This window comes from Brassica rapa, chromosome A10 (assembly GCF_000309985.2).
Source record: "Brassica rapa cultivar Chiifu-401-42 chromosome A10, CAAS_Brap_v3.01, whole genome shotgun sequence".
In the NCBI taxonomy this organism is placed as follows: Eukaryota; Viridiplantae; Streptophyta; class Magnoliopsida; order Brassicales; family Brassicaceae; genus Brassica; species Brassica rapa.
Genome location: NC_024804.2, coordinates 10,426,400 through 10,445,302, shown reverse-complemented (window position 1 = coordinate 10,445,302; position 18,903 = coordinate 10,426,400). Strand labels below are relative to the sequence as shown.

The following is an 18,903-nucleotide window of genomic DNA, read 5'->3' as shown; positions in this document are numbered from 1 at the left end:
ATGCGAGTTGTGGTGGTTACGGCAGAAGAAGTGGAGACTGATATCAAGAAGATTGTGGTTGTTCTGAAGGATCTAATGACAAAACTATAAAATTGAAAATTACAGATCTGGTTAATAACTAAAAGAAATGATGATGATAGAAAAAGAGGTGGTGATTAAAGACACAATAAATATAAAGCACAGTGTGAAGTTGGTGATAGCGTATCATAACGGTGACGGAGGGTAAAGCAGTGGGGATGGAAGAAGAGTGGTGGTAATTGATAATCAAAGAAGAAGAAGATTAATGTATTTTTTCTTTCATTAATGGGTTATTAAGAAGGGTAATATAATATATGTTTTATAAATAATGGAGAAACTTTTTTTTTTGTTAGATAGTTAATTATGATATTTTTTGTGGCTATTCAGCCCAATTCCCCTAGTTAAAACATATCTTTGACCAAAAGCAATAAACCCTTTTCCTTTGCAATTTGTAAAGGTTTGATATAAAATCAACATCAGTTTTTTTTTCAAAAAAAAACATATTGAAAATGATCAAAACAGACAAAATTTTTTTAAAAAATTATTAAATCTCTTTCCTTAAATTTTTAAACGTCCCGTAGTGTGACGGTTTCATATCGCTCAGATTTCCAAAATACAACTGCAGTATTGTTTCTGTTTATCATCACAAAAAAATATAATCTATCGAACGTAGCTTTGTGTTGTACTTTCAGACACAAATAAAAAAAACATCTACCATAACTATTCTGAGTGGATAAAATTTTCTCTCTTATTTGTCTGAATCTGTGTCCAAGGAGGTAATGAGCACTTGACTTTTATAGCCAATGCTAACATAACTCATACATACGTTTCTTAGTAGTCAACTAGTCATGAGTCATAAATGGAGAATTAAACTTATGATAATAGTTGGAATTCAATCCCACTTTAAGTTAGAGTTTTTATTTTGTAGTTAAAAAATTCAACTCATTAATTTTATCATTAGTGGCAATTAAAGAGATATATTTTGGTTGACTTTTCAACAAAGACAAAATGAAAGTGGATCATTTTCTATATATTAAAAGAGAAGCATTACAACATTTGAGATAGTCACGTGTCATCACCACAATGATTTTTAGAATCTTTAGAGAAATAAGTTGATCCATATAAATATATAATAAGCTTTTATTAATTAAACTAACCATAAATTAATAATTAATATTCTCAATTCTTTCTTTAAATAAAAATTTACGGAATTATCTAATTTGGCTAAAGTATATATGACAATTAATGATTTTGAATCATATAGATTTGATACAAATTAGTGTATTATCTATAATTTTTGTTTAACTTTAAGTTATTAAAATAAATAAAACAATCACATTAATCATATAATAAAAATTATATTTTCCGTATATGTTATATTTTGAACTTCTTAAAAAGTTTCACATTGAAATTTTTATGATCCATGATTTAATGTTTTTATGAAAAGATACAAATTATTACAAAATTATGTAAATAGAAAGTCTCATATATATATATATATATATATATATATACATATATATATATATTAATATCTTTTAATTAATCTATATACCATAGAAAATACATAAAGATTTTAATTTTGAAATTTGTTTTGAACCATTTTTTTCTGATAAAATCTTTGAACAAATACTCATAACTTAATATTTAAAATTTTCATTAAATCTTTATAAAAATTATAAATTACTAAAACTTTCAAAAACATTACACAATGAAAATTTGTTATCAGCGATTTAAATTTTTTGTTATAAAAGATTCAAATAAGTAAAACACATCATTTAACAATATATCAATATTAAAATATACTATTTATCTATTTATGTATTAGGTAAATTTAATTATATAAAATAGAAAAAGTGACTGTTTGGATTAATAAAATTTATTTACGTACTCACACCAATTTAACTATATACGTAATACTTACTGATTTTTTCATTATCCAATATATATATTATTTTATAATATATAAAATAACATATGTAAAATATATTTATATATACAATGTTCATCCTGCGCAAAGCGCGGATCTTTATCTAGTTTGTCATATTCTCTAAGTCCACAACTCGGACCAAGAATCTCTTTATCTAATATATCATAGTATATTCAAGGTTTACAAGCCTTCTTATAATTCTCCATTATATATACAAAAATGAACATTCATTTGCATTTTTATTGTGGGACAAATTACATTTGTTTTATTTTATGCTTTATAAGCAATCCGCTTGGACCTTCATTTTTCATTCAAACTTCGATTTTGACATACGAATACACTATTACATACTGTCAAACATTCGGTTATTCCGACGAACGTTTCGCCCGGAAACTTATCAAAAAAATGATCTAAAACCATTTCGTCAAAAACTTCCAACACAGACTCTTGTACGTATTCGTGGTAGAGGAGTTTTGAAAAATCTTAATTTTATGTTTCTTCTCAGAGTACTCACGAGACATGAGTTTTGATAATCACAGCTACTTATCAGACTGCTCTACAACTGGAAGATAATGACAGAAATCCAAATCCTGAATGCTCTCATATTAAAGCCCATGCTACTAATAAGGAGATTCAATACTGTAGCCTTTCTCGGCTATTGTCTTCACATTCACACTCTTATTAGTAGAGCATATACTTGGTGATATGTATTCACTTCGTATCCATGATGTATTTGATGGTTGAAGCGTTCTTTATAAGGCGTTAGTTGATGATATAAACATATTTTCATAGCTTTGCACATGCACTAGTTTTAGAAAATACTCTGTAAAAATAATGTATCTTTAGAATAACGCACAGACCGTTCTAAGCTTTACTTAAGGAAGCAGCTTAATACATTCATGAGACAAATATATCAAAAAGTGGAGATGTTAAGATGCGGAGGCAGCTGCAACTTGAGTGGTTTCTTTATCCTTAGCTTCCTTAAGTTGCTTCCACTTCTCAATGGTGTCGATAAGTTCCCCAGTTTTGATAAGATATCTTACCTTCTGTCCATCTTCAAGGACCTTGTGACCCACCCGGCTTACCACCTCCTTTTCTTTCGAATACAGCATCACATTTGAGCTGTGGATCGGTGCTTCAATCTGTTAACACAAAACACGTTTTTAAAAAAACAAAGTGAAGGAGAGCTACAAATTAACGAAAGAGAGAGAGAGAGAGAGAGTCATGACTGACCTTGAGAATTTGGCCAGGCTCACCCTCTTCACGGCTCTTCATGTGCTTGGTCTTGAGGTTAACATCTTTGATGACGATGGTGCTGTTGTGGGTAAAGATCTTAGTAACTTCTCCAATCTTACCCTTGTCTCGTCCAGAAATCACTTTGACCGTATCTCCAAATTTGACGTGCATCTTGTGCAGAATGGGAAGACTGTTTGGTTTGCATTTCTTCCTTTCCCAACGCTTTAGCTGAAATTTAAAAAAAAAAAAAACATAACAAAAAGAAGAAGCAATCATACATTTGGGAAGATTCAACATTTTCCTTCTGGTTGACACTTGACAGATGGGTTCCTGTGGTTACTAACCTTTGCAAAGACAAGACATGGGTGGTTCTCAGCGAGTTTGACCTGCAACGAGTACGACAGATAAGCTGAGGAGATACCAAAATGCAGACACTTTGCACGCATTCTCAGTATGTTGGAGTAATACCATCAAGCAACCAAATTTGCAAACCAAAAATCAGTAAAAAGAGCATCAAAACGATGTCGTTACAGCGTCTTAAAACCATTTAAAGTGCTAATGACGAGATATTAAGATCAGAACTAGAGAATCAGAGTTACCGGAGAAGCGACGGAGAGGGGAATCGGGGAAAGGAGACGCTGGCCGAGGAAGGAGGAATTTGAGGATATAGAAAGAGATGTAAAGGAGCTCTGAAGAGCAGACATGGTCGCCATTTTTTCAACTTTGTTCTCGCTCTCTGCCTGCGAAGTAGCCTAACACTTCTTGATTCTTCTTCCTCCTATCCGTTCGAGAAGGCGATAAAACGTGGATAACGATTATCGCTGGACTCCGAACGACAGCGTTTTCGAATCACGACCGTGATTAACTTCTCTTATGGGCTTTTATGGGCTTGGGCTGGCATGGGCTAAATGTGGATAAGCTTTTATGGTTAATCAGAATACTAAATTGTATTTTTTGAAATTCAAGCACCAGTTTTTTTTTATGTAAAAACATTAATAAAGCTTAATGAAATCAGTTGACTAATAAGCTTCTTAACATTTAAATTTTATTGAGGTTTGAGATTTCTTTAGAGCTTCTATAAGACTTTACATTCACAAGAGAAAGACAGAGACAACCCCTGATAAACCAAATGTAATAAACATCAACATCTGTGTACTCCTTGCTGACAAAATCTACAAATCATCCTAAAGCCCTCTTAAAAAAAAAAATATTCAATTAAAAAATATGTCAATACTTATAATAAACTTCATCACTCTTTGTTTCAACAATTACATCACTACTCTTCAACTATACTACTCTCCATGGAATTATCTCTCCTATAATTTTCCGACCGTACCGATCTATTTCCGGTCTGCTCACCACTTGACTCCACCGTAGGAAGACACGGAGAAGGCGAGGGAGACATCTTCTGACGTTTTCTGGAATGTCTCACCTTGACAACACGTGCCAAAACCTGAACAACATCCCTCATGTTGGGACGTTTCCTCGGTGCACGAGAGATGCATTTATATGCCAGAGCTGCCACTTCATTCACTTCTTGTAAATCAAACCTCCCATCTAATCTCGAATCCACAATCTCTTCCCACCCAACTTTCTCCTCTGCATTCATCGCCGCCTGTTTTTTCATCAAAACAAAAAAAAAGTTGTCTTTAAATGTAACTCTCTCTTCGAAGAAACAAATGTGAAACTAAGGATTTGTTAGTTATTTGTCTTTACCAGCTCAACATATTCCATTAGACCTTGTTGAGGATTTCTTGCAGCTATAAGCTCGAAAAGCAAAACCCCGAAACCATAAACGTCGCTTTTCTTGGTGAATGTTCTTGTGGAGATGTACTCTGGATCGAGGTAACCAAACGTTCCTCTGACGTTAGCAGCATGTTTGTTTACCATTTCTTCTCTAGACAGGCCAAAGTCAGCAACCTGAAGTTAACAACAATGAGAAAAGTTGAGGTAAAGAGATCTCAAGTGGGAGAAAGAAGATAAGTTACCCGAGCTCGCATGGATTGATCTAACAAAATGTTGGAAGATTTGATATCTCTGTGGATTACAGGAGGAACAGCCTGTAAAAGGAAGGTTGAGTATAGCATAGCTTTGCAAGTTGAAGAGATGCAATGGAATGGTTAATGTTTTCAGGCATAAATAATAAGCTTACCCCGTCATGGAGATACTCTAGACCACGTGCCACGTCTAAAGCAATATATATTCTCAAATCCCAGCTCAGCGGTTTATGTTTTTCGCCTGTATCAGTAAAGCATTTTAGTATGTCTCAAACTTGTATGAAAGCTCATCAGGTTGATGAAATTCCAAACCATGTTAGATAATAGAGGTGAATAACTATACTGAACGGATTTGATATTAGATTGGAATTCATTTACTGACAAGCTGATTAATAATATATGATGAATAAAGTAGTTAGCTTACTGTACAAGTGAGAAGCTAAGCTTCCTTTACTCATGTAGACATATATAAGCATGTGTTGGCCTTTCTCTGCGCAATAGCCGACCAAGTTGACAAGGTTACGGTGATGCAACCTTCCCAATAACATAACCTGAAAAAGAATAGACAAGTGAGCGAGTTTAACAAATAAAATAACAACTTCTGGATGAAGCAATAGCAGTAGTTTCACATAACTAAGCATGGGCATAATCAGGTAGTCCCAATCTGATTCTTTAGATTTGAATGTCATACAGAATCATCAAGGACATTTTCATAATAGATATATGTTTTTTTTTTTTACCTCTGTCTGAAACTCTTTCTCGCCCTGTTTAGAATCAGTGGCAAGAACTTTGACAGCAACAGTCTCACCGGTAGACATTTGAGCTTTGTACACGGGGCCAAATGCGCCTTGGCCTATCAAAGTCGTGAAATTACACGTTGCTTTCTGCAAATCCCTGAATCGAACCACCAAACATAAGAACTAATTAAACATAAAAGACCATGGAAGGATACTCTCTGATCAAGAACCTGTAAGAATATTCCAAAATGCCAGAGGCAGAGACCACATTGGTCTTCTTACTAAACCCATCAAGCCAAAGAGACCTCGCATTGGTGGAGGATTTAACAGGCGAGTCAGGGGCAAGAGTGGAATCAGACAAAATGGTGCAAGAATCAGCACCGTTGTCTCTGATGGGAAGCGTAGCGGTTCTTCTGGAGGCACTGTTGGCAATCTGGGACCTCTTCCTATGGAACATAAAGCAGCACAGCGCCGAAAGAGCTAAGACCACACCAATCACTAAACCAAGTGAGATCCCAACGATCAAACCAAAGGACTCTCCTCCTTCCATTTCTTTTTATTTTTTTAATCAAAGCCCACTTAATGAAGGCTCCTGAACACGCCTCTGCAAGAAAAAAAAATAAAATAATAAAATCTTCTTCTTTTTTTTTTTTGTTTTTGTCAACAACAGAGAAATCAATTCTTATCTTCAATCGTATAAAACAAAATTGAGTAAGAAATATACCAAAGAGGATAAATATTTAATGAGGTTTTGGAAGAAGATCAGAGCTCAGATTTGACTTCCTTAAAAGTTTCTAGGGAAAATGGCTGAGAATTTTCTCGGGAAAATATTTGGAGAAACCGGGAAAACAACGAAGAGGAGGAATGGAAGATGGATTTGCTGCAATTTTTTGAAAAACCTTTCTTTATTCTGTTTTTTTTTCTTCTTCCTCGGCGTCAAACCTCATAGAAGACTTGATTTTAAAAAAAAAAGTCCCCAGAAAAATAAAATAACACCTACCTACCACACACACACACAACATAGGATCCTTGTAATAAGATAAAGGAGAAGCGGATTTTTACCTGTGGAGTTATTGAAAACTGATGGTGCATTATTTTGCACAAGAGACGGTTACATTGTCTATTCGATTTAAGAAGCTTGGAAGAGAGAAAGTGAGAGAGAGAGAGAGAGAGAGAGAGAGCTTTGCTTTGATTGCAGAGAATCGAATCCTAGAGAGAGAGAGAGTGTGTGTTAGTGAGAAAATGACAGAGAGGTTGTTCTACTTCAAGCAAACGATGGATTACACAACGCAACCCAAATCTATATATATATAAATAAATTAACAACGATTATTACAGATTTTTCAAAAAGCTTACACTTTAGCGACGTCTGCTTTAAACTTCAACGAACGAAACGCAAAAGCTTCTTTTCATTTTCATTTTCCTTTTAATTATTTGTTTTATTGGAACTGACGTTACGTACTCCTATATGTAAATGGAGAATGAATCTAATAACAACATTATTATAGAAAATTTTTACCAAAAAAACAATATTATAGAAAAAAATCTAATGATAATTATATAAATATTCATCTAGTGATTTTGACTTTTTACATTATTGTGAAATAAATGTAAAAAGCATGTTGTAGCATTGGATATCCTATCAAATATTTTTATAAGTTGCACCATCTTTTAGAAAGTTTATTAAATATACTAGAGATTTTTTCCGCGCTTCGCGCGGATTGTGTCTTATAAATTTATTTTATTTATAATATTATTTGTCGGTTTTTTTCTTTTACATTAACTTCTTGTTTTTCCAATGTTAGTTTTTCTTAATTTAAATTTATATGTTTATAATTTTTCATTTTTCTTGTTGTAGATAGAGAATTATATTTTTTATTGATGGTTTTTTCTATGTGACATAAACTTTTTGAAATTTTAAAATAATGTTATATATAATACGATTAACACATTAAAGAAGAAAAACATATTCAGGCACATTTTACACAGGTTTTATATGCATAATTTTAAACATTATATATGTATATATTATAAGTTTGAAACATGTAAATGCTTTCTAAAGCTAAATACTTGTTCCGAGTTTACATAACTTATCGAAAGTTTTATCTCCTTTTAAATTCAAATCACAGAAAAAAATATCAAAAAGTCAGTATAGATGAATTTTTTGGGCTTTTAAATCAACACTGAAAAATTACATGAATCAGATAACAACAGTTTTATAAACAACTGGATAAAATTTGACCAAGCCAAAGATTTCCACACAATATATTCTTTCTTCTTCAAATTGCGAAGAGCCTATAAGCACAAGAAAAAAAAATCATAATTTTTGTTTTCACTTATGTAACATTTTTTCTCCTTTACACACAGAGTTTATTACACTGCTATAAGCAATGGAGAACTCTATTCATATAAGATTCACATCTATGCATTTTGACAAAGAAGAATTTTAGCCATCTTTAGTTTCAGAATGGACCAACTTCAGTCATATACACTATATTTTCTCTATGATTCAAATCTTACAATTTTAATATATGTGCAGATTTCCATGTGAAAAAGCACGCACGCCATCTATCATTCAACCTATTACTTTTTCCAAAGTAAACACTATATTCCTCGTTTGGTTAGCTCCACAAACTAATCTCTTTGGATCAGTTTACTAAAAAGTATGGATACTAATGTCAGAAAAGAATATACACACTATCAACAATAAATATTGGCATAAGACTATTTGGTTCAAGGAACATATTCCACGTAATGCATTTATATCATGGTTGGCTTTGCGGAGAAGAGTGCCAACCAAGGATCGCTTGAGGCGTTGGGGGTTAAATGTCTCAGGAACGTGCGTCCTTTGTAATCTGGAAATAGAGACTCACCATCATCTCTTCTTTGAGAGCTCTTTCTCTCGCTTGATATGAGAGCCTTTTGCTGCTTAAGTTTGGATTTCTTCTCTGGCGGATCTACACTCTGTTGCAGCCTGGATCAATCAACCTCGCGTCAACGCAGATGCGCATGCTACTCCAGTCATCAAGCTCTACTTTCAGTCAGCCATCTACCTGCTGTGGAAAGAGCGTAATGCTCGTGTGTTCACAGCTGTCTCCTCACCTTCATCAGTCATCCTTGCCTCTCTCGACTGTATGATGCGTGACCGTCTCCTCTCTTATCCGGCAAGTTCTTCTTTCTCCTCTTCTCTACTTCTTTTTATCTTTCTTGTATAAGACCTCCTTAAGGCTTTTTTTACCTTGAGTTGTTGTTGGTTGTTTTTGTTTCCTTGCTGTAATAAGTTGTTTAAAAACAACAGTGTAACCTTTCAGAAAATGATAATCTTAACATCTTACCCAAAAAAAAACAACAAATATTGACTTATTTATGTGAATATATATTTTATTTTAAATTATTATAGTGGACGAAGAAAGCACCATAATTTGTACAACAAATTTTCATAGATTCACCTCATCATGCTCACCATTTTACCATTTTAATTACATAATTTTACATGAGCTTCTTCACCCTCCCCGGTTATTTTCTCTTTATTTATAACTACAATATAAAGTTATAAACTATATATATTATAGATTAGTAATTTATTTACCCTTGAAGTCTAACGATTAAAAATAGAACATAATTCAATATAGATATATGATTCTATTAATAAATTAGCAGTTACAAATTTGAAATTTCTAGAAATATCAAAAGTCGTATGTTAGTTAATTATTATCTTCTAAATGATGTCTATTTCTATTTCTTTTTGGATGAGAATATTTTGGCTGAGGTGGATAGTCCCAAAAGCCTTGAATTTAGTCTCTTTTATATAGTAGGATGTTTTATTATTTTAATAATATTCCAACAATAATTATTTTCAGATTAATTCCTATTACAGTAAAAAAGTCTATAAACTAATAACGTTAAAACTTTGATATTTTATTTGTTTATAAAAAATCGTTTTTAGATTTATATAATTTAAAATATATTTTATGTAAAAGAAGAACAATAATTTATTTTATGGTAGATGTATTGCTTAGATTTTATATATAAATTTTATATTGTTTTTATTTGATCATTTCGTGTATAGAAAATATGTATTATAAATGTAAATGCATTTTAAGGATATAATAACATCAATATTTTTTGAAATACATAATATGCCATTGGTAATCCCTTATATATTATTAACGTAATTAATGTTAACTACAACATATATGGATCTGAAGAACCGAACCGAAGTAGATTTGAAAGTAACACTAAACACAAACTAAAATTGATTAAGTACTCAAATGAATCTAAAAGTTTAATATCCACATAACCAGATTGGAATCTGATCCAAACTAAAATATTTTAGATACTAAAAAACATCTAAATCACAATTATATACTTAAATATGTTAATTATTTTATATTTTATATCTATTAAATATTCAAAAATATGAAAATATCTAAAAAAATCAACATAGTCACAAGTAAAATATCTAAAAATAACATAAAATGTTCAAAATACTGAAAATATTTATTTGTTCTCCATCCAAATATTTAAATTGAACTATTTTTACGTAAATTTAAATACTTAGTCTCACATTATTCAAATTGTTATGTTTTATATTATTTTTGGATTTTGAGGATTTAAGTATATTTGGATTTTTGTTAAAAAAATAAATAATTAAGATGGGTATCTAAACTCGAATCCGAACCAAACCCCTAATGATTCGAACCAAATTCAAACTAATCCAAACCAAAATTTATAAATATCATAATACGATTTAAATTATAAAGCTAAAAATCTGAAATCCGAATAGATCAACTGAATACAAACGGATATATAAATGTTCATCTCTAAAAAAAACTATATAGCAAATCTTTTAGTACAACATACAATAAATAACGTAATAAATTATTTCACTCCATACCGATACCGAGCGCGTATTACTAACTAGTAATTTAGTAAAATCAAAACATTTTTTTCTTATTGACGTGGCCCAACGAGCACTCTGAAAGAAGAGACATCCAATGCTTAATATTGAACAGTAGAATTCCAAGTTCAATACATTATACATTGATCCGAAGTATTAATAATCCTAGTTCTTTTTTGTTTTTTTTTCAACACTATATCCTTGAGAGTTCACTAGTACCACATTGGATCGAATATTTGAAATATTTTATGGAAAGAAAGAAAGTGTTTATAAAAATTTTAAATATTGATAGGAAAATGAAAATTGTGTTTATGTCGTATTGTCGTGTACGTTATGGGTCCCACGAATATGGCTATCCATATCATGATTGGATGAACTATCTGTTTGGGATCGTACATTCCTTCGTTGTGGACTTTTTGTTATCCACCATGAATATCCACGGTTATGATTACCTACATCGCGGTCTGCATGCTTCTTGTATACCCTCTCTATTTGTTTTATTACGTTTTGCAACTAACCTCATAAAAGCGAAGAAACAACACTAGAGATAATTGATTTTTTTTTTCCGTCAATGTTTGTTTTTAATAAATCAAATGAGCCAAGCCCATAAAACAGCCGAAGCCCGATTACAACGAGAGTCTGCTACAAGCCCAAAAGACAACGGGCAAAAGAAAACGCTAAACGGGCCCTCGGCCCAACTTCAGAAACCGCACGACCCAAACGGAACGCACGTCAAGGAGGCAGTCTCGACACGTGGAGTGATCTGCTCCATCAACGCGATATCCGTCGTAACCGCCTTGACTTGAGCGCTTCCGCCTCAACGTCGCCGGAGCACCACCAACGAGATCTTCGTTCGTCGGAGCTTAGAAACCGTCAAGCCTCCAACGAACCCATAACCCTTCTTCACCGCACTGTCCTCACGCCGGAGAGTTCCATCGAGACTCGAGATCTCCTCCGCCTTTAAAGCACTTCAAACCCTAGACACGCGCTCAGAGAAACCATCGCTCGTCACCTCGCCGAAGAGATTCATCCTTTCTCGAAATCTCCTCCACCGTGACCCAAACCCACCTCGACGACAACCACGCCGAACTTAACACCAATCGAATCTAGTAAACTTTACCCAAACAACACCGGGTTCCTAAGCGGCAGCGCGGAGCTTTGCAAGCCTCCGCTCTCCGTAACCAAAATCCGGCGAAGGCGAGTCTGAAGGAAACTCCCTTCCCGAAAGCTAGAGCCGGCAACGGTGGATCTGTGCAAGCCTCCACCTCCCGGAAAACCACCACCTCTGAACATGCAAGCCGCTCCCTTTCCACCAGAAACCTCCAGACGAACGCGTCGTTGCTCCACAAACCGAGCCACCGTTAGGGATAGTGGCGGAACCAGAGCTCGGACAAGGCGATCGATGACAGGACGGCGAAGGAGGAGCAGCGGAGAACCACTACGACGAACAAAAAAGGACTCCGGTGCCGGCACGGACGCTCACGCGCCGACCGACCGCCGGTCCTCAAGATAGATCTAACTTCTTTCTCTTCTCTCTCTAAACTACTATCAACAACCCACTAGAGATAATTGATAAAGTAATAGAAATTTAACTGCTGTGATTTAATTGAATACAACCTGCATATAGCTGTCTAGATTTGTGCTTTTTCGTATGCTAATCGTCAAATGTTTTTACTGTACATATATTGAATCATATATAACGAAAAATGAGGCTAATTGTCAAATGTTATGTCTACTGTACATTTGTTGAATCATATATTTCATATGTTTATAAATAATTATCACTTTGACATTTTTAACGGAGATTAAAAAATAATATATCCATATTTAATGTATGATTAACTAAATAATAATGATTTAAATGAAACTCTATTTGTTATTCAAAATAGTAAAAATTAGATTTAATGTATAATTTATATTAAATAGTAAAAGTTTTTTTTTAATTTACATTAGGATTGTAGAATAACACTTTTTGAAATAAAATTAAAAACATAAAATGATACTTGTTATAAAGCAGAGGAAATATAACCAAAAATGAGGCAGATTTCAAAAATCAAAACTTTATACTCCTCGCTATGAACAAGAATCTCACCAACTCACCTGAATATCATATACATGAAGTTCATCATTTTATAGATTGATGACAGAAATTTTAGTGATCCGAATTCTTAAGAGTCTGGAGTTTAATAGGTGAGAAGATAAATTTTGAAACTATAAATCTATAACCAGGGGCAAGCAGTTACAAACATCCACCTAAGTCGCCCAATGTCACACATTCAATATTATTAGTTGGAGTTCATTTTCATCCAAAAGAATGACCCCACGTAAAAACATAAATAATTTGTTCAACTAAAAATGTTGCTAAATACAGAAAATATAATGAATAATTCAAAATGAAGGACTACCCATGAATTTATTGCTGATTCTTTTCGAAAATATTTTAATAATATCCATGAAATCAAATTGTATATCACTAACAGTTAACTTGTTTCAGTTCATCTAACATGATAGTATTACACGCTGCCATTAATTCGAAAAATAAGTACAATATTGTTTACTTTTGTGCACTAAAAAGAAAGATAAAATCCCGTAATTACTGCCGCAAGTAATTCTAATACACTTCAGAAAAAATTCCACCACACACGAAACCTTCCACTCAAAAGATTGACCATAAAATGGAATTTCTTCTTACACCTCAATGATGCAATCTCATAATTCAAGAGTCAGGATCTTTCTTTCTTATCTGCAGATGTAGTATTAATTACTCCCCACAACATTGAAAGAGCTGGAGATGTAGTTTCTTTAGTTTTCTTTTATCGTCAGACAAAATATCAAGGCAATGGATATATAAAGTTAAGAAGTTAAAACAAACAACAAAAAACTTTCAATGCAGTTCTTCTATCATACAGAGTGTCTTTTTCGATTTAGAGCATATCCATAATATTTTTGAGCCAATCATTAACTAGTGAAATTGGTCAGTTTTTTTTAGGTACTGGATATAATTGTCGTTCAAAAAAAATGTATTGGATATGAAAATATCTTAGACCAATCATTTGTCACTATCAAATTTAATAAGATTTAAAATGGTAAATAAATGATTAGGTCTTAGCAATAAACGAAGATGTATATGAAGGGAAGACAAGTCAGAGTTGAATTTGGGATGATGAGATGAGTTTGATAACTTGAGGGCACATATTCCTCAAGTTCAAAGTTTACTTGTTCCATGGTCGCATGATCATGAAGCAACACATGTCTTCTCCACGTGCACGGTACAGCCCAGCCCATGTTCTCATGTTTCAAGATATATTCCCATAGTCGTATGCATATATACCATTTATATATACACACAAATTTGGAGTTTTATAGATTAATGCAAAGAAAAAGGTGATATAAGAGTAAGACTACATGTGAGAATGTGACCAAAGATGCAAAAAAAACCGCGTTAACACCTTGGTAGTGTACTAAACTACTAATAATACATTAGGGATGGCTTTAAGAACTTGAGTTAATTAAGGTACAAACATTTTCTTTGAACTACATGTAAATCATGATTCATGACATTTTAATCAGATTGATGTCCAATGAGGCACCTGAGTCATTCAGAAATAACATTGGACATTTATTGGGCTTTGGTGATTGGCAATAGCCTATAATCCGGCCACATTAAAAAAAAAAAAGAGAATTCATTCAACACTCTCTGCGTAAGTGACTATCACAGAATCTGAACCTTCAGATATTAAAACCCCGCCCACTTTTTTTGATGAAAAAAATACATATGTATATCAGAATGTAAATAACTTATTGACAAGCTAAAAAGGTAATCTGGTAATTACCATTTAACCTATTAAAATTGATTGTTGTCAGGGAAGGTTTTTTTGTTGTTGACCAGAAGAGAGTATTTCTTTTAATGAAGGGCTTTGTATAAAAATACATGGAGCTAATACAAAGATATGATTTTCTTGGATCATACAGGTTAGACAGAGTTAAGAAAAAAGAGGGATTTAGTTCACACTAACTAGATTTGAAGAATCAGTTAAGCTAAAGTTAGAGGATGTGAGAGAAAAGCTAGCTCACTCAAGACTGCTAGTAGATTTGACCATGACCACCTCGGCTTCTTTGACCACGTTAATTCACTATAAAAAGAGCTGGTTACGTTTGCAGGGATTGTTTTTCAAATAATTGGATATTTGGCAAGCACCAGTAGGAGCCTGATGCGAACTTTACTAAGGTCTTTCCCGGCGATTATAAATCGTTTTTAAAACGATAACAAAGTTATGATAGCTTTGATAAAACTAATGAAGTTTTTCTTTTCAAAATTTCTCCAATGTTTATGTTAAAATAATACGACTAGACTAAGGGCATGACTGGTTCAAACACAGCGGTTGTGGTTGCGGTTGCGGGAGTTTGTGGATGCGGGCGGTTGCGGTTTCTAGCGGTTTAAAGAGATTTGTACGACTGGTAATGCGGTTAAAAATTGGTGCGTTTGCGGGTGACTTATGAATGGTTAACTACCAAATACGGTAACAGTCAAATAATAAATTAACAATATTTATATTTAATATAATTATAAAAATATCAAAAATCATAAAATTATAATAAATATAAAATTTATATTTAGAAAGTTATAATTTTAATTTTTGAAAATTTATTGAAATTGTTTTCATTATAAAATTTTATAATATTAATTAAAATATAATAGATATATTTTAGTATTTTCATAATTTTAATTTTAAATTTTTTATTAAATATTTTTACTTTTGTATATATATTGTTTTTAAAAAAAAGAAAAAAATTTTACCCTCCCGCAACCGCAAACGCTAGCTGGAGTCAGCTTTTGAATTTATGAGATTCGGAGCGGTTTGAAGCGGTTTAGAGCGATTTGAGTGATTGTTGCAAACCGCCGACAACCGCTACCAACCGCAAAAGCTGCGTTTGCGGGTGGTAGCGGAAAAACCAGTCGCCCCCTTAGAGTCTTATTAAAAGAGAGAAAACAGATTGTCAAGTTTTGAACTTTTGGAAACGATCTTTAATACAGTTATGTTGGAGTGAGCTTACGAGAATAGCTCAAACGATCTCTTCGGATAGTGTTGAAGGTTTCCTGAGAACTGATGTTGTTGGGGAGATATGGATTTCAACCAATTATTTTGGTAAACCTATTAGTATGACGAACCTGTCTGTCACGTGATATTTTCTTAACATAGCCATTTTGAGTTACTCTACGTGCTGCATATACCCACGGTCGCCGGGGAGACTAGAATAGAAGAGTCACACTCTACGTGCTGCATATGATAAGCGGATACATTGTACATAGATAGACAAACTCTTTTTGTTTGAGAGTCACATATATAGGTTTTATATACCGATGGCAGTAATATCAAATGCATATACATAATACATACATTAATGCTACATCATTCGATTACTATATTTATTAATTTATTATTATACATAGCTACACATAAACTTCAGGAAGAAACTGAAACTCAAAACATGAACGGAGTCGGTGAGAATGCGGGAATTACTGGTTCGAAAGCATTTCTCCTGCAATGCCGATAAAAATAATGTCAAAACAATAGTTATCTTTATCTTTTGTCGATTCTATTTATAGAATTTCTCGTTAAGTTTATTTTGGTTAGCTTGCCACTTACGACTTTGTTTACTCGGATAAGCATTAACATGCTGATGTTGACGTTCCAACTATATCGAATCTTTATTCACAAAACAGCATCTTAACTACCATGATTATCTGGTAATCTTCTCTTTATCTTTTCATAAATTACGTTGAAAGAAAACAAATAAATTGAAAATGTTACATTCTTAAACTAATACGGCTAAAACCCCATAAATTTACTAGTATATATAACCATATAATAAACTATGATCTTTAATTATATTAACCAAAGGTATTATGTGAATTTGTTAGTTTTTATGATAAATAATTTTGTAAAACACTTTTTTTTTCTAATGATCATTCTCATATAACGAATCAAAACTTCAAGAATTGAGTGTTTACCCGAAATCGTCACTGCGGAAACGAACATGACCACCACCGGATCGGGACGACGCGTCTCCACCGCCACCATCACTTTTACGACGGATTTTCCTCTTCTCTTTCACCTTTTCCGATGTCTCCTTTACCGCCGGCTTGTGCTCCGAGATAACGCTGAGGGACGGCGTCCACTCCGCCGCTTGGCCCGGTTGACCCGCAACTCTAACGCGTTTCCGCCTCCTTCGCTGTTTCATTAACGACTGCGTTTCGCCGGAAATAGAATCATCCGCGGTGGCGGCGGATTGGTGGAACTGCTGCGAACCAAAACAAGGCACGACGAGCTCTAACAAGAATTTCATACCCTACACCACACCACACCTAATCCCTTTTGTTCCTTTTTTTGTTTTTCTAATTTAAATCTTAGATTAATCTTTAAAAAGAGCTAATATTCTGAGATGGTTACAAATATTTTCAAGAAATGTTTGAGAAAGTCATTGGAGTGGTGATACTCTTCCGAACAAGAGACAATTTATAGGGGGAAGTCAAGTCGATGATGACTCATTTGATTACGTGGACATATGTTTTGTGACATTATTACTAAACTGCCTTTAACACCTTATCTTAGACCGGATTTGGTTTTAGTTGAAATTTAAACCGAAACCGAGAGGTGACAGTTTGCCAAACTCAGTCTATAATTGTTTCCGAGTTAATTATTTGGGGTTTTTTTTGTTTTGTTTTGTTTTTTTTTGTAAGAAAATTATTCTTTTTTATTTGGAATATGAAACAAAGTTTGATTCATCAAATAAATAACAACTATACCCTAAAGAAAATGTTCAAAAAAAAACTATACCCTACACCCAGCCAACACAATGATCATCTCACATAAACCGAGCGGGTAGATAAACTTTAGAAAATCACTGTGCATGTCGTTTCTCGCTGATCAGTTTCATTTTCGATCATTATGTACATATTCAATCATGATGAGATCATTGCAGCTAGGGGAATTGATGAAGCCACAAACAATTATATTACTAAGATCATTTAAATTCAATATTACTATATATCATCAAGTACGTCGCAGTATTTGATGATACAATCTGCATACTAATGTGTATAAACATGTGTTATAATACGTGGCAATTAACCTTATCTTAAACTTAAACTCCTGTAGATAAGAACTACATTAAATGGATCAGATTAGCTTCGTATCTTCTAACGATATAGAAAATGAAACGGTCCAACGTAACTGAGTATAAGAAACGAATTAATCATTAAATGGATCAGATTCATATCCTTTTCTTCACTTGCTAATACATGAAACGAAACCTACTACATTTAAACCCTAATTCCACCACATAGAACGACTTATCTCAAATGCTGTCACGTCTGAAAGCAATCGCACATGCGGCGCAACCAAAACGACGATGACTCACGTCTCTTCTGTTAATTTGTTTGTACTGTACTCTTAAATCTTAATTAAAATTAACACAAATATGCATGCTCTCATTTATTATTCATACGTCGACTTTATAGTAATACTTTGCATGAATAATGGAGTTTAATCGGTTGGTTAAGTTGCTACTTGCTAGGTATCACGTGCCAATGTACTCGTAAGATATTTTGACAGAACATTGATATTAATCTTCAATCCTAGCCCACGCGATCGACTAAAAAAAACTAGAATAAGAATCTAAGCGAGGACACGTGAGTTTATCGACATTTCTCAAGATCATATAATGTGGTTAGGATTACGTCTTACCTTACTTTAACGAGAAAAGCAAGAAGAATGATAAAATCATCGTCGACGAAAATGAACTTGATTTGAAACATTATCCAATTTGAAAGAATCGTGTTTAGTTATTATGCAGTTAAATTTGACTTGTGCATACTCCTTAATCTTGGAAACAAAGCCATTTTGTACACGTTGAGGTCGACACTCTAATCATAACTAACGTTTGTGTCTAAGGATTAGGGAAACAAACAACTTATATCTCACAGTCAACATAATAAACCAAGTACACTCCAAAAATTCTAGCTGAAATAGACCTAAGAGAGAAAGTAATGGGTCTCGTTTGATCTTGGAGTAACATGGTGAG

General features: G+C 33.2%; 3 protein-coding genes across 6 annotated transcripts; all 3 read right to left on the bottom strand.

Annotated features, from left to right (window-relative positions):
* Positions 1–2,720: 2,720 nt before the first annotated feature.
* LOC103844915 (50S ribosomal protein L24, chloroplastic) lies at positions 2,721–4,043 on the bottom strand. 2 transcript variants are annotated; one of them, XM_009121740.3, is made up of 5 exons: positions 3,784–3,999; positions 3,615–3,618; positions 3,529–3,575; positions 3,182–3,412; positions 2,721–3,090 (listed from the first exon to the last, which is right to left on the bottom strand). In XM_009121740.3, the coding sequence occupies exons 1-5, from the start codon at positions 3,895–3,897 to the stop codon at positions 2,878–2,880; spliced, it is 609 nt and encodes a 202-aa protein (XP_009119988.1). In that variant the 5' UTR covers positions 3,898–3,999; the 3' UTR covers positions 2,721–2,877. The 2 variants fall into 2 exon arrangements, with proteins under 2 accessions (XP_009119988.1, XP_009119989.1); XM_009121741.3 differs by lacking the exon at positions 3,615–3,618 and having other exon boundaries at positions 3,529–3,570; positions 3,784–4,043.
* A 234-nt stretch (positions 4,044–4,277) lies between these two features.
* On the bottom strand, positions 4,278–7,293 carry LOC103844913 (calcium/calmodulin-regulated receptor-like kinase 1). Of its 3 annotated transcripts, XM_009121738.3 has the most exons (9): positions 7,275–7,293; positions 6,981–7,127; positions 6,149–6,522; positions 5,922–6,075; positions 5,606–5,732; positions 5,337–5,422; positions 5,173–5,244; positions 4,901–5,104; positions 4,461–4,799 (listed from the first exon to the last, which is right to left on the bottom strand). In XM_009121738.3, the coding sequence occupies exons 3-9, from the start codon at positions 6,466–6,468 to the stop codon at positions 4,461–4,463; spliced, it is 1,302 nt and encodes a 433-aa protein (XP_009119986.1). In that variant the 5' UTR covers positions 6,469–6,522; positions 6,981–7,127; positions 7,275–7,293. The 3 variants fall into 3 exon arrangements, with proteins under 3 accessions (XP_009119985.1, XP_009119986.1, XP_009119987.1); XM_009121737.3 differs by lacking the exon at positions 7,275–7,293 and having other exon boundaries at positions 4,278–4,799; positions 6,981–7,231; XM_009121739.3 differs by lacking the exons at positions 6,981–7,127; positions 7,275–7,293 and adding an exon at positions 6,643–6,919.
* Positions 7,294–16,081: 8,788 nt separating this feature from the next.
* LOC103844912 lies at positions 16,082–17,330 on the bottom strand. Its single transcript, XM_009121735.3, has 2 exons — positions 16,832–17,330; positions 16,082–16,359 (listed from the first exon to the last, which is right to left on the bottom strand). Exons 1-2 carry the CDS (start codon positions 17,164–17,166, stop codon positions 16,302–16,304), a joined length of 393 nt encoding a protein of 130 aa, XP_009119983.1. The 5' UTR covers positions 17,167–17,330; the 3' UTR covers positions 16,082–16,301.
* Between the last annotated feature and the right edge of the window lie 1,573 nt (positions 17,331–18,903).

Excerpts from the sequence above, each read along its gene's own strand:
- LOC103844915 (XM_009121740.3), bottom strand. The coding sequence starts at position 3,897 with ATGGCGACCATGTCTGCTCTTCAGAGCTCCTTTACATCTCTTTCTATA. Across the intron at positions 3,413-3,528 it reads CATGTCTTGTCTTTGCAAAG|CTAAAGCGTTGGGAAAGGAA; the intron begins GTTAGTAACCAC and ends TTTAAATTTCAG. Across the intron at positions 3,091-3,181 it reads AGCCTGGCCAAATTCTCAAG|ATTGAAGCACCGATCCACAG; the intron begins GTCAGTCATGAC and ends TTGTGTTAACAG.
- LOC103844913 (XM_009121738.3), bottom strand. The coding sequence starts at position 6,468 with ATGGAAGGAGGAGAGTCCTTTGGTTTGATCGTTGGGATCTCACTTGGT. Across the intron at positions 6,076-6,148 it reads ATTTTGGAATATTCTTACAG|GGATTTGCAGAAAGCAACGT; the intron begins GTTCTTGATCAG and ends GGTTCGATTCAG. Across the intron at positions 5,245-5,336 it reads TAGAGTATCTCCATGACGGG|GCTGTTCCTCCTGTAATCCA; the intron begins GTAAGCTTATTA and ends TTCCTTTTACAG.
- LOC103844912 (XM_009121735.3), bottom strand. The coding sequence starts at position 17,166 with ATGAAATTCTTGTTAGAGCTCGTCGTGCCTTGTTTTGGTTCGCAGCAG. Across the intron at positions 16,360-16,831 it reads TTCCGCAGTGACGATTTCGG|GAGAAATGCTTTCGAACCAG; the intron begins GTAAACACTCAA and ends TCGGCATTGCAG.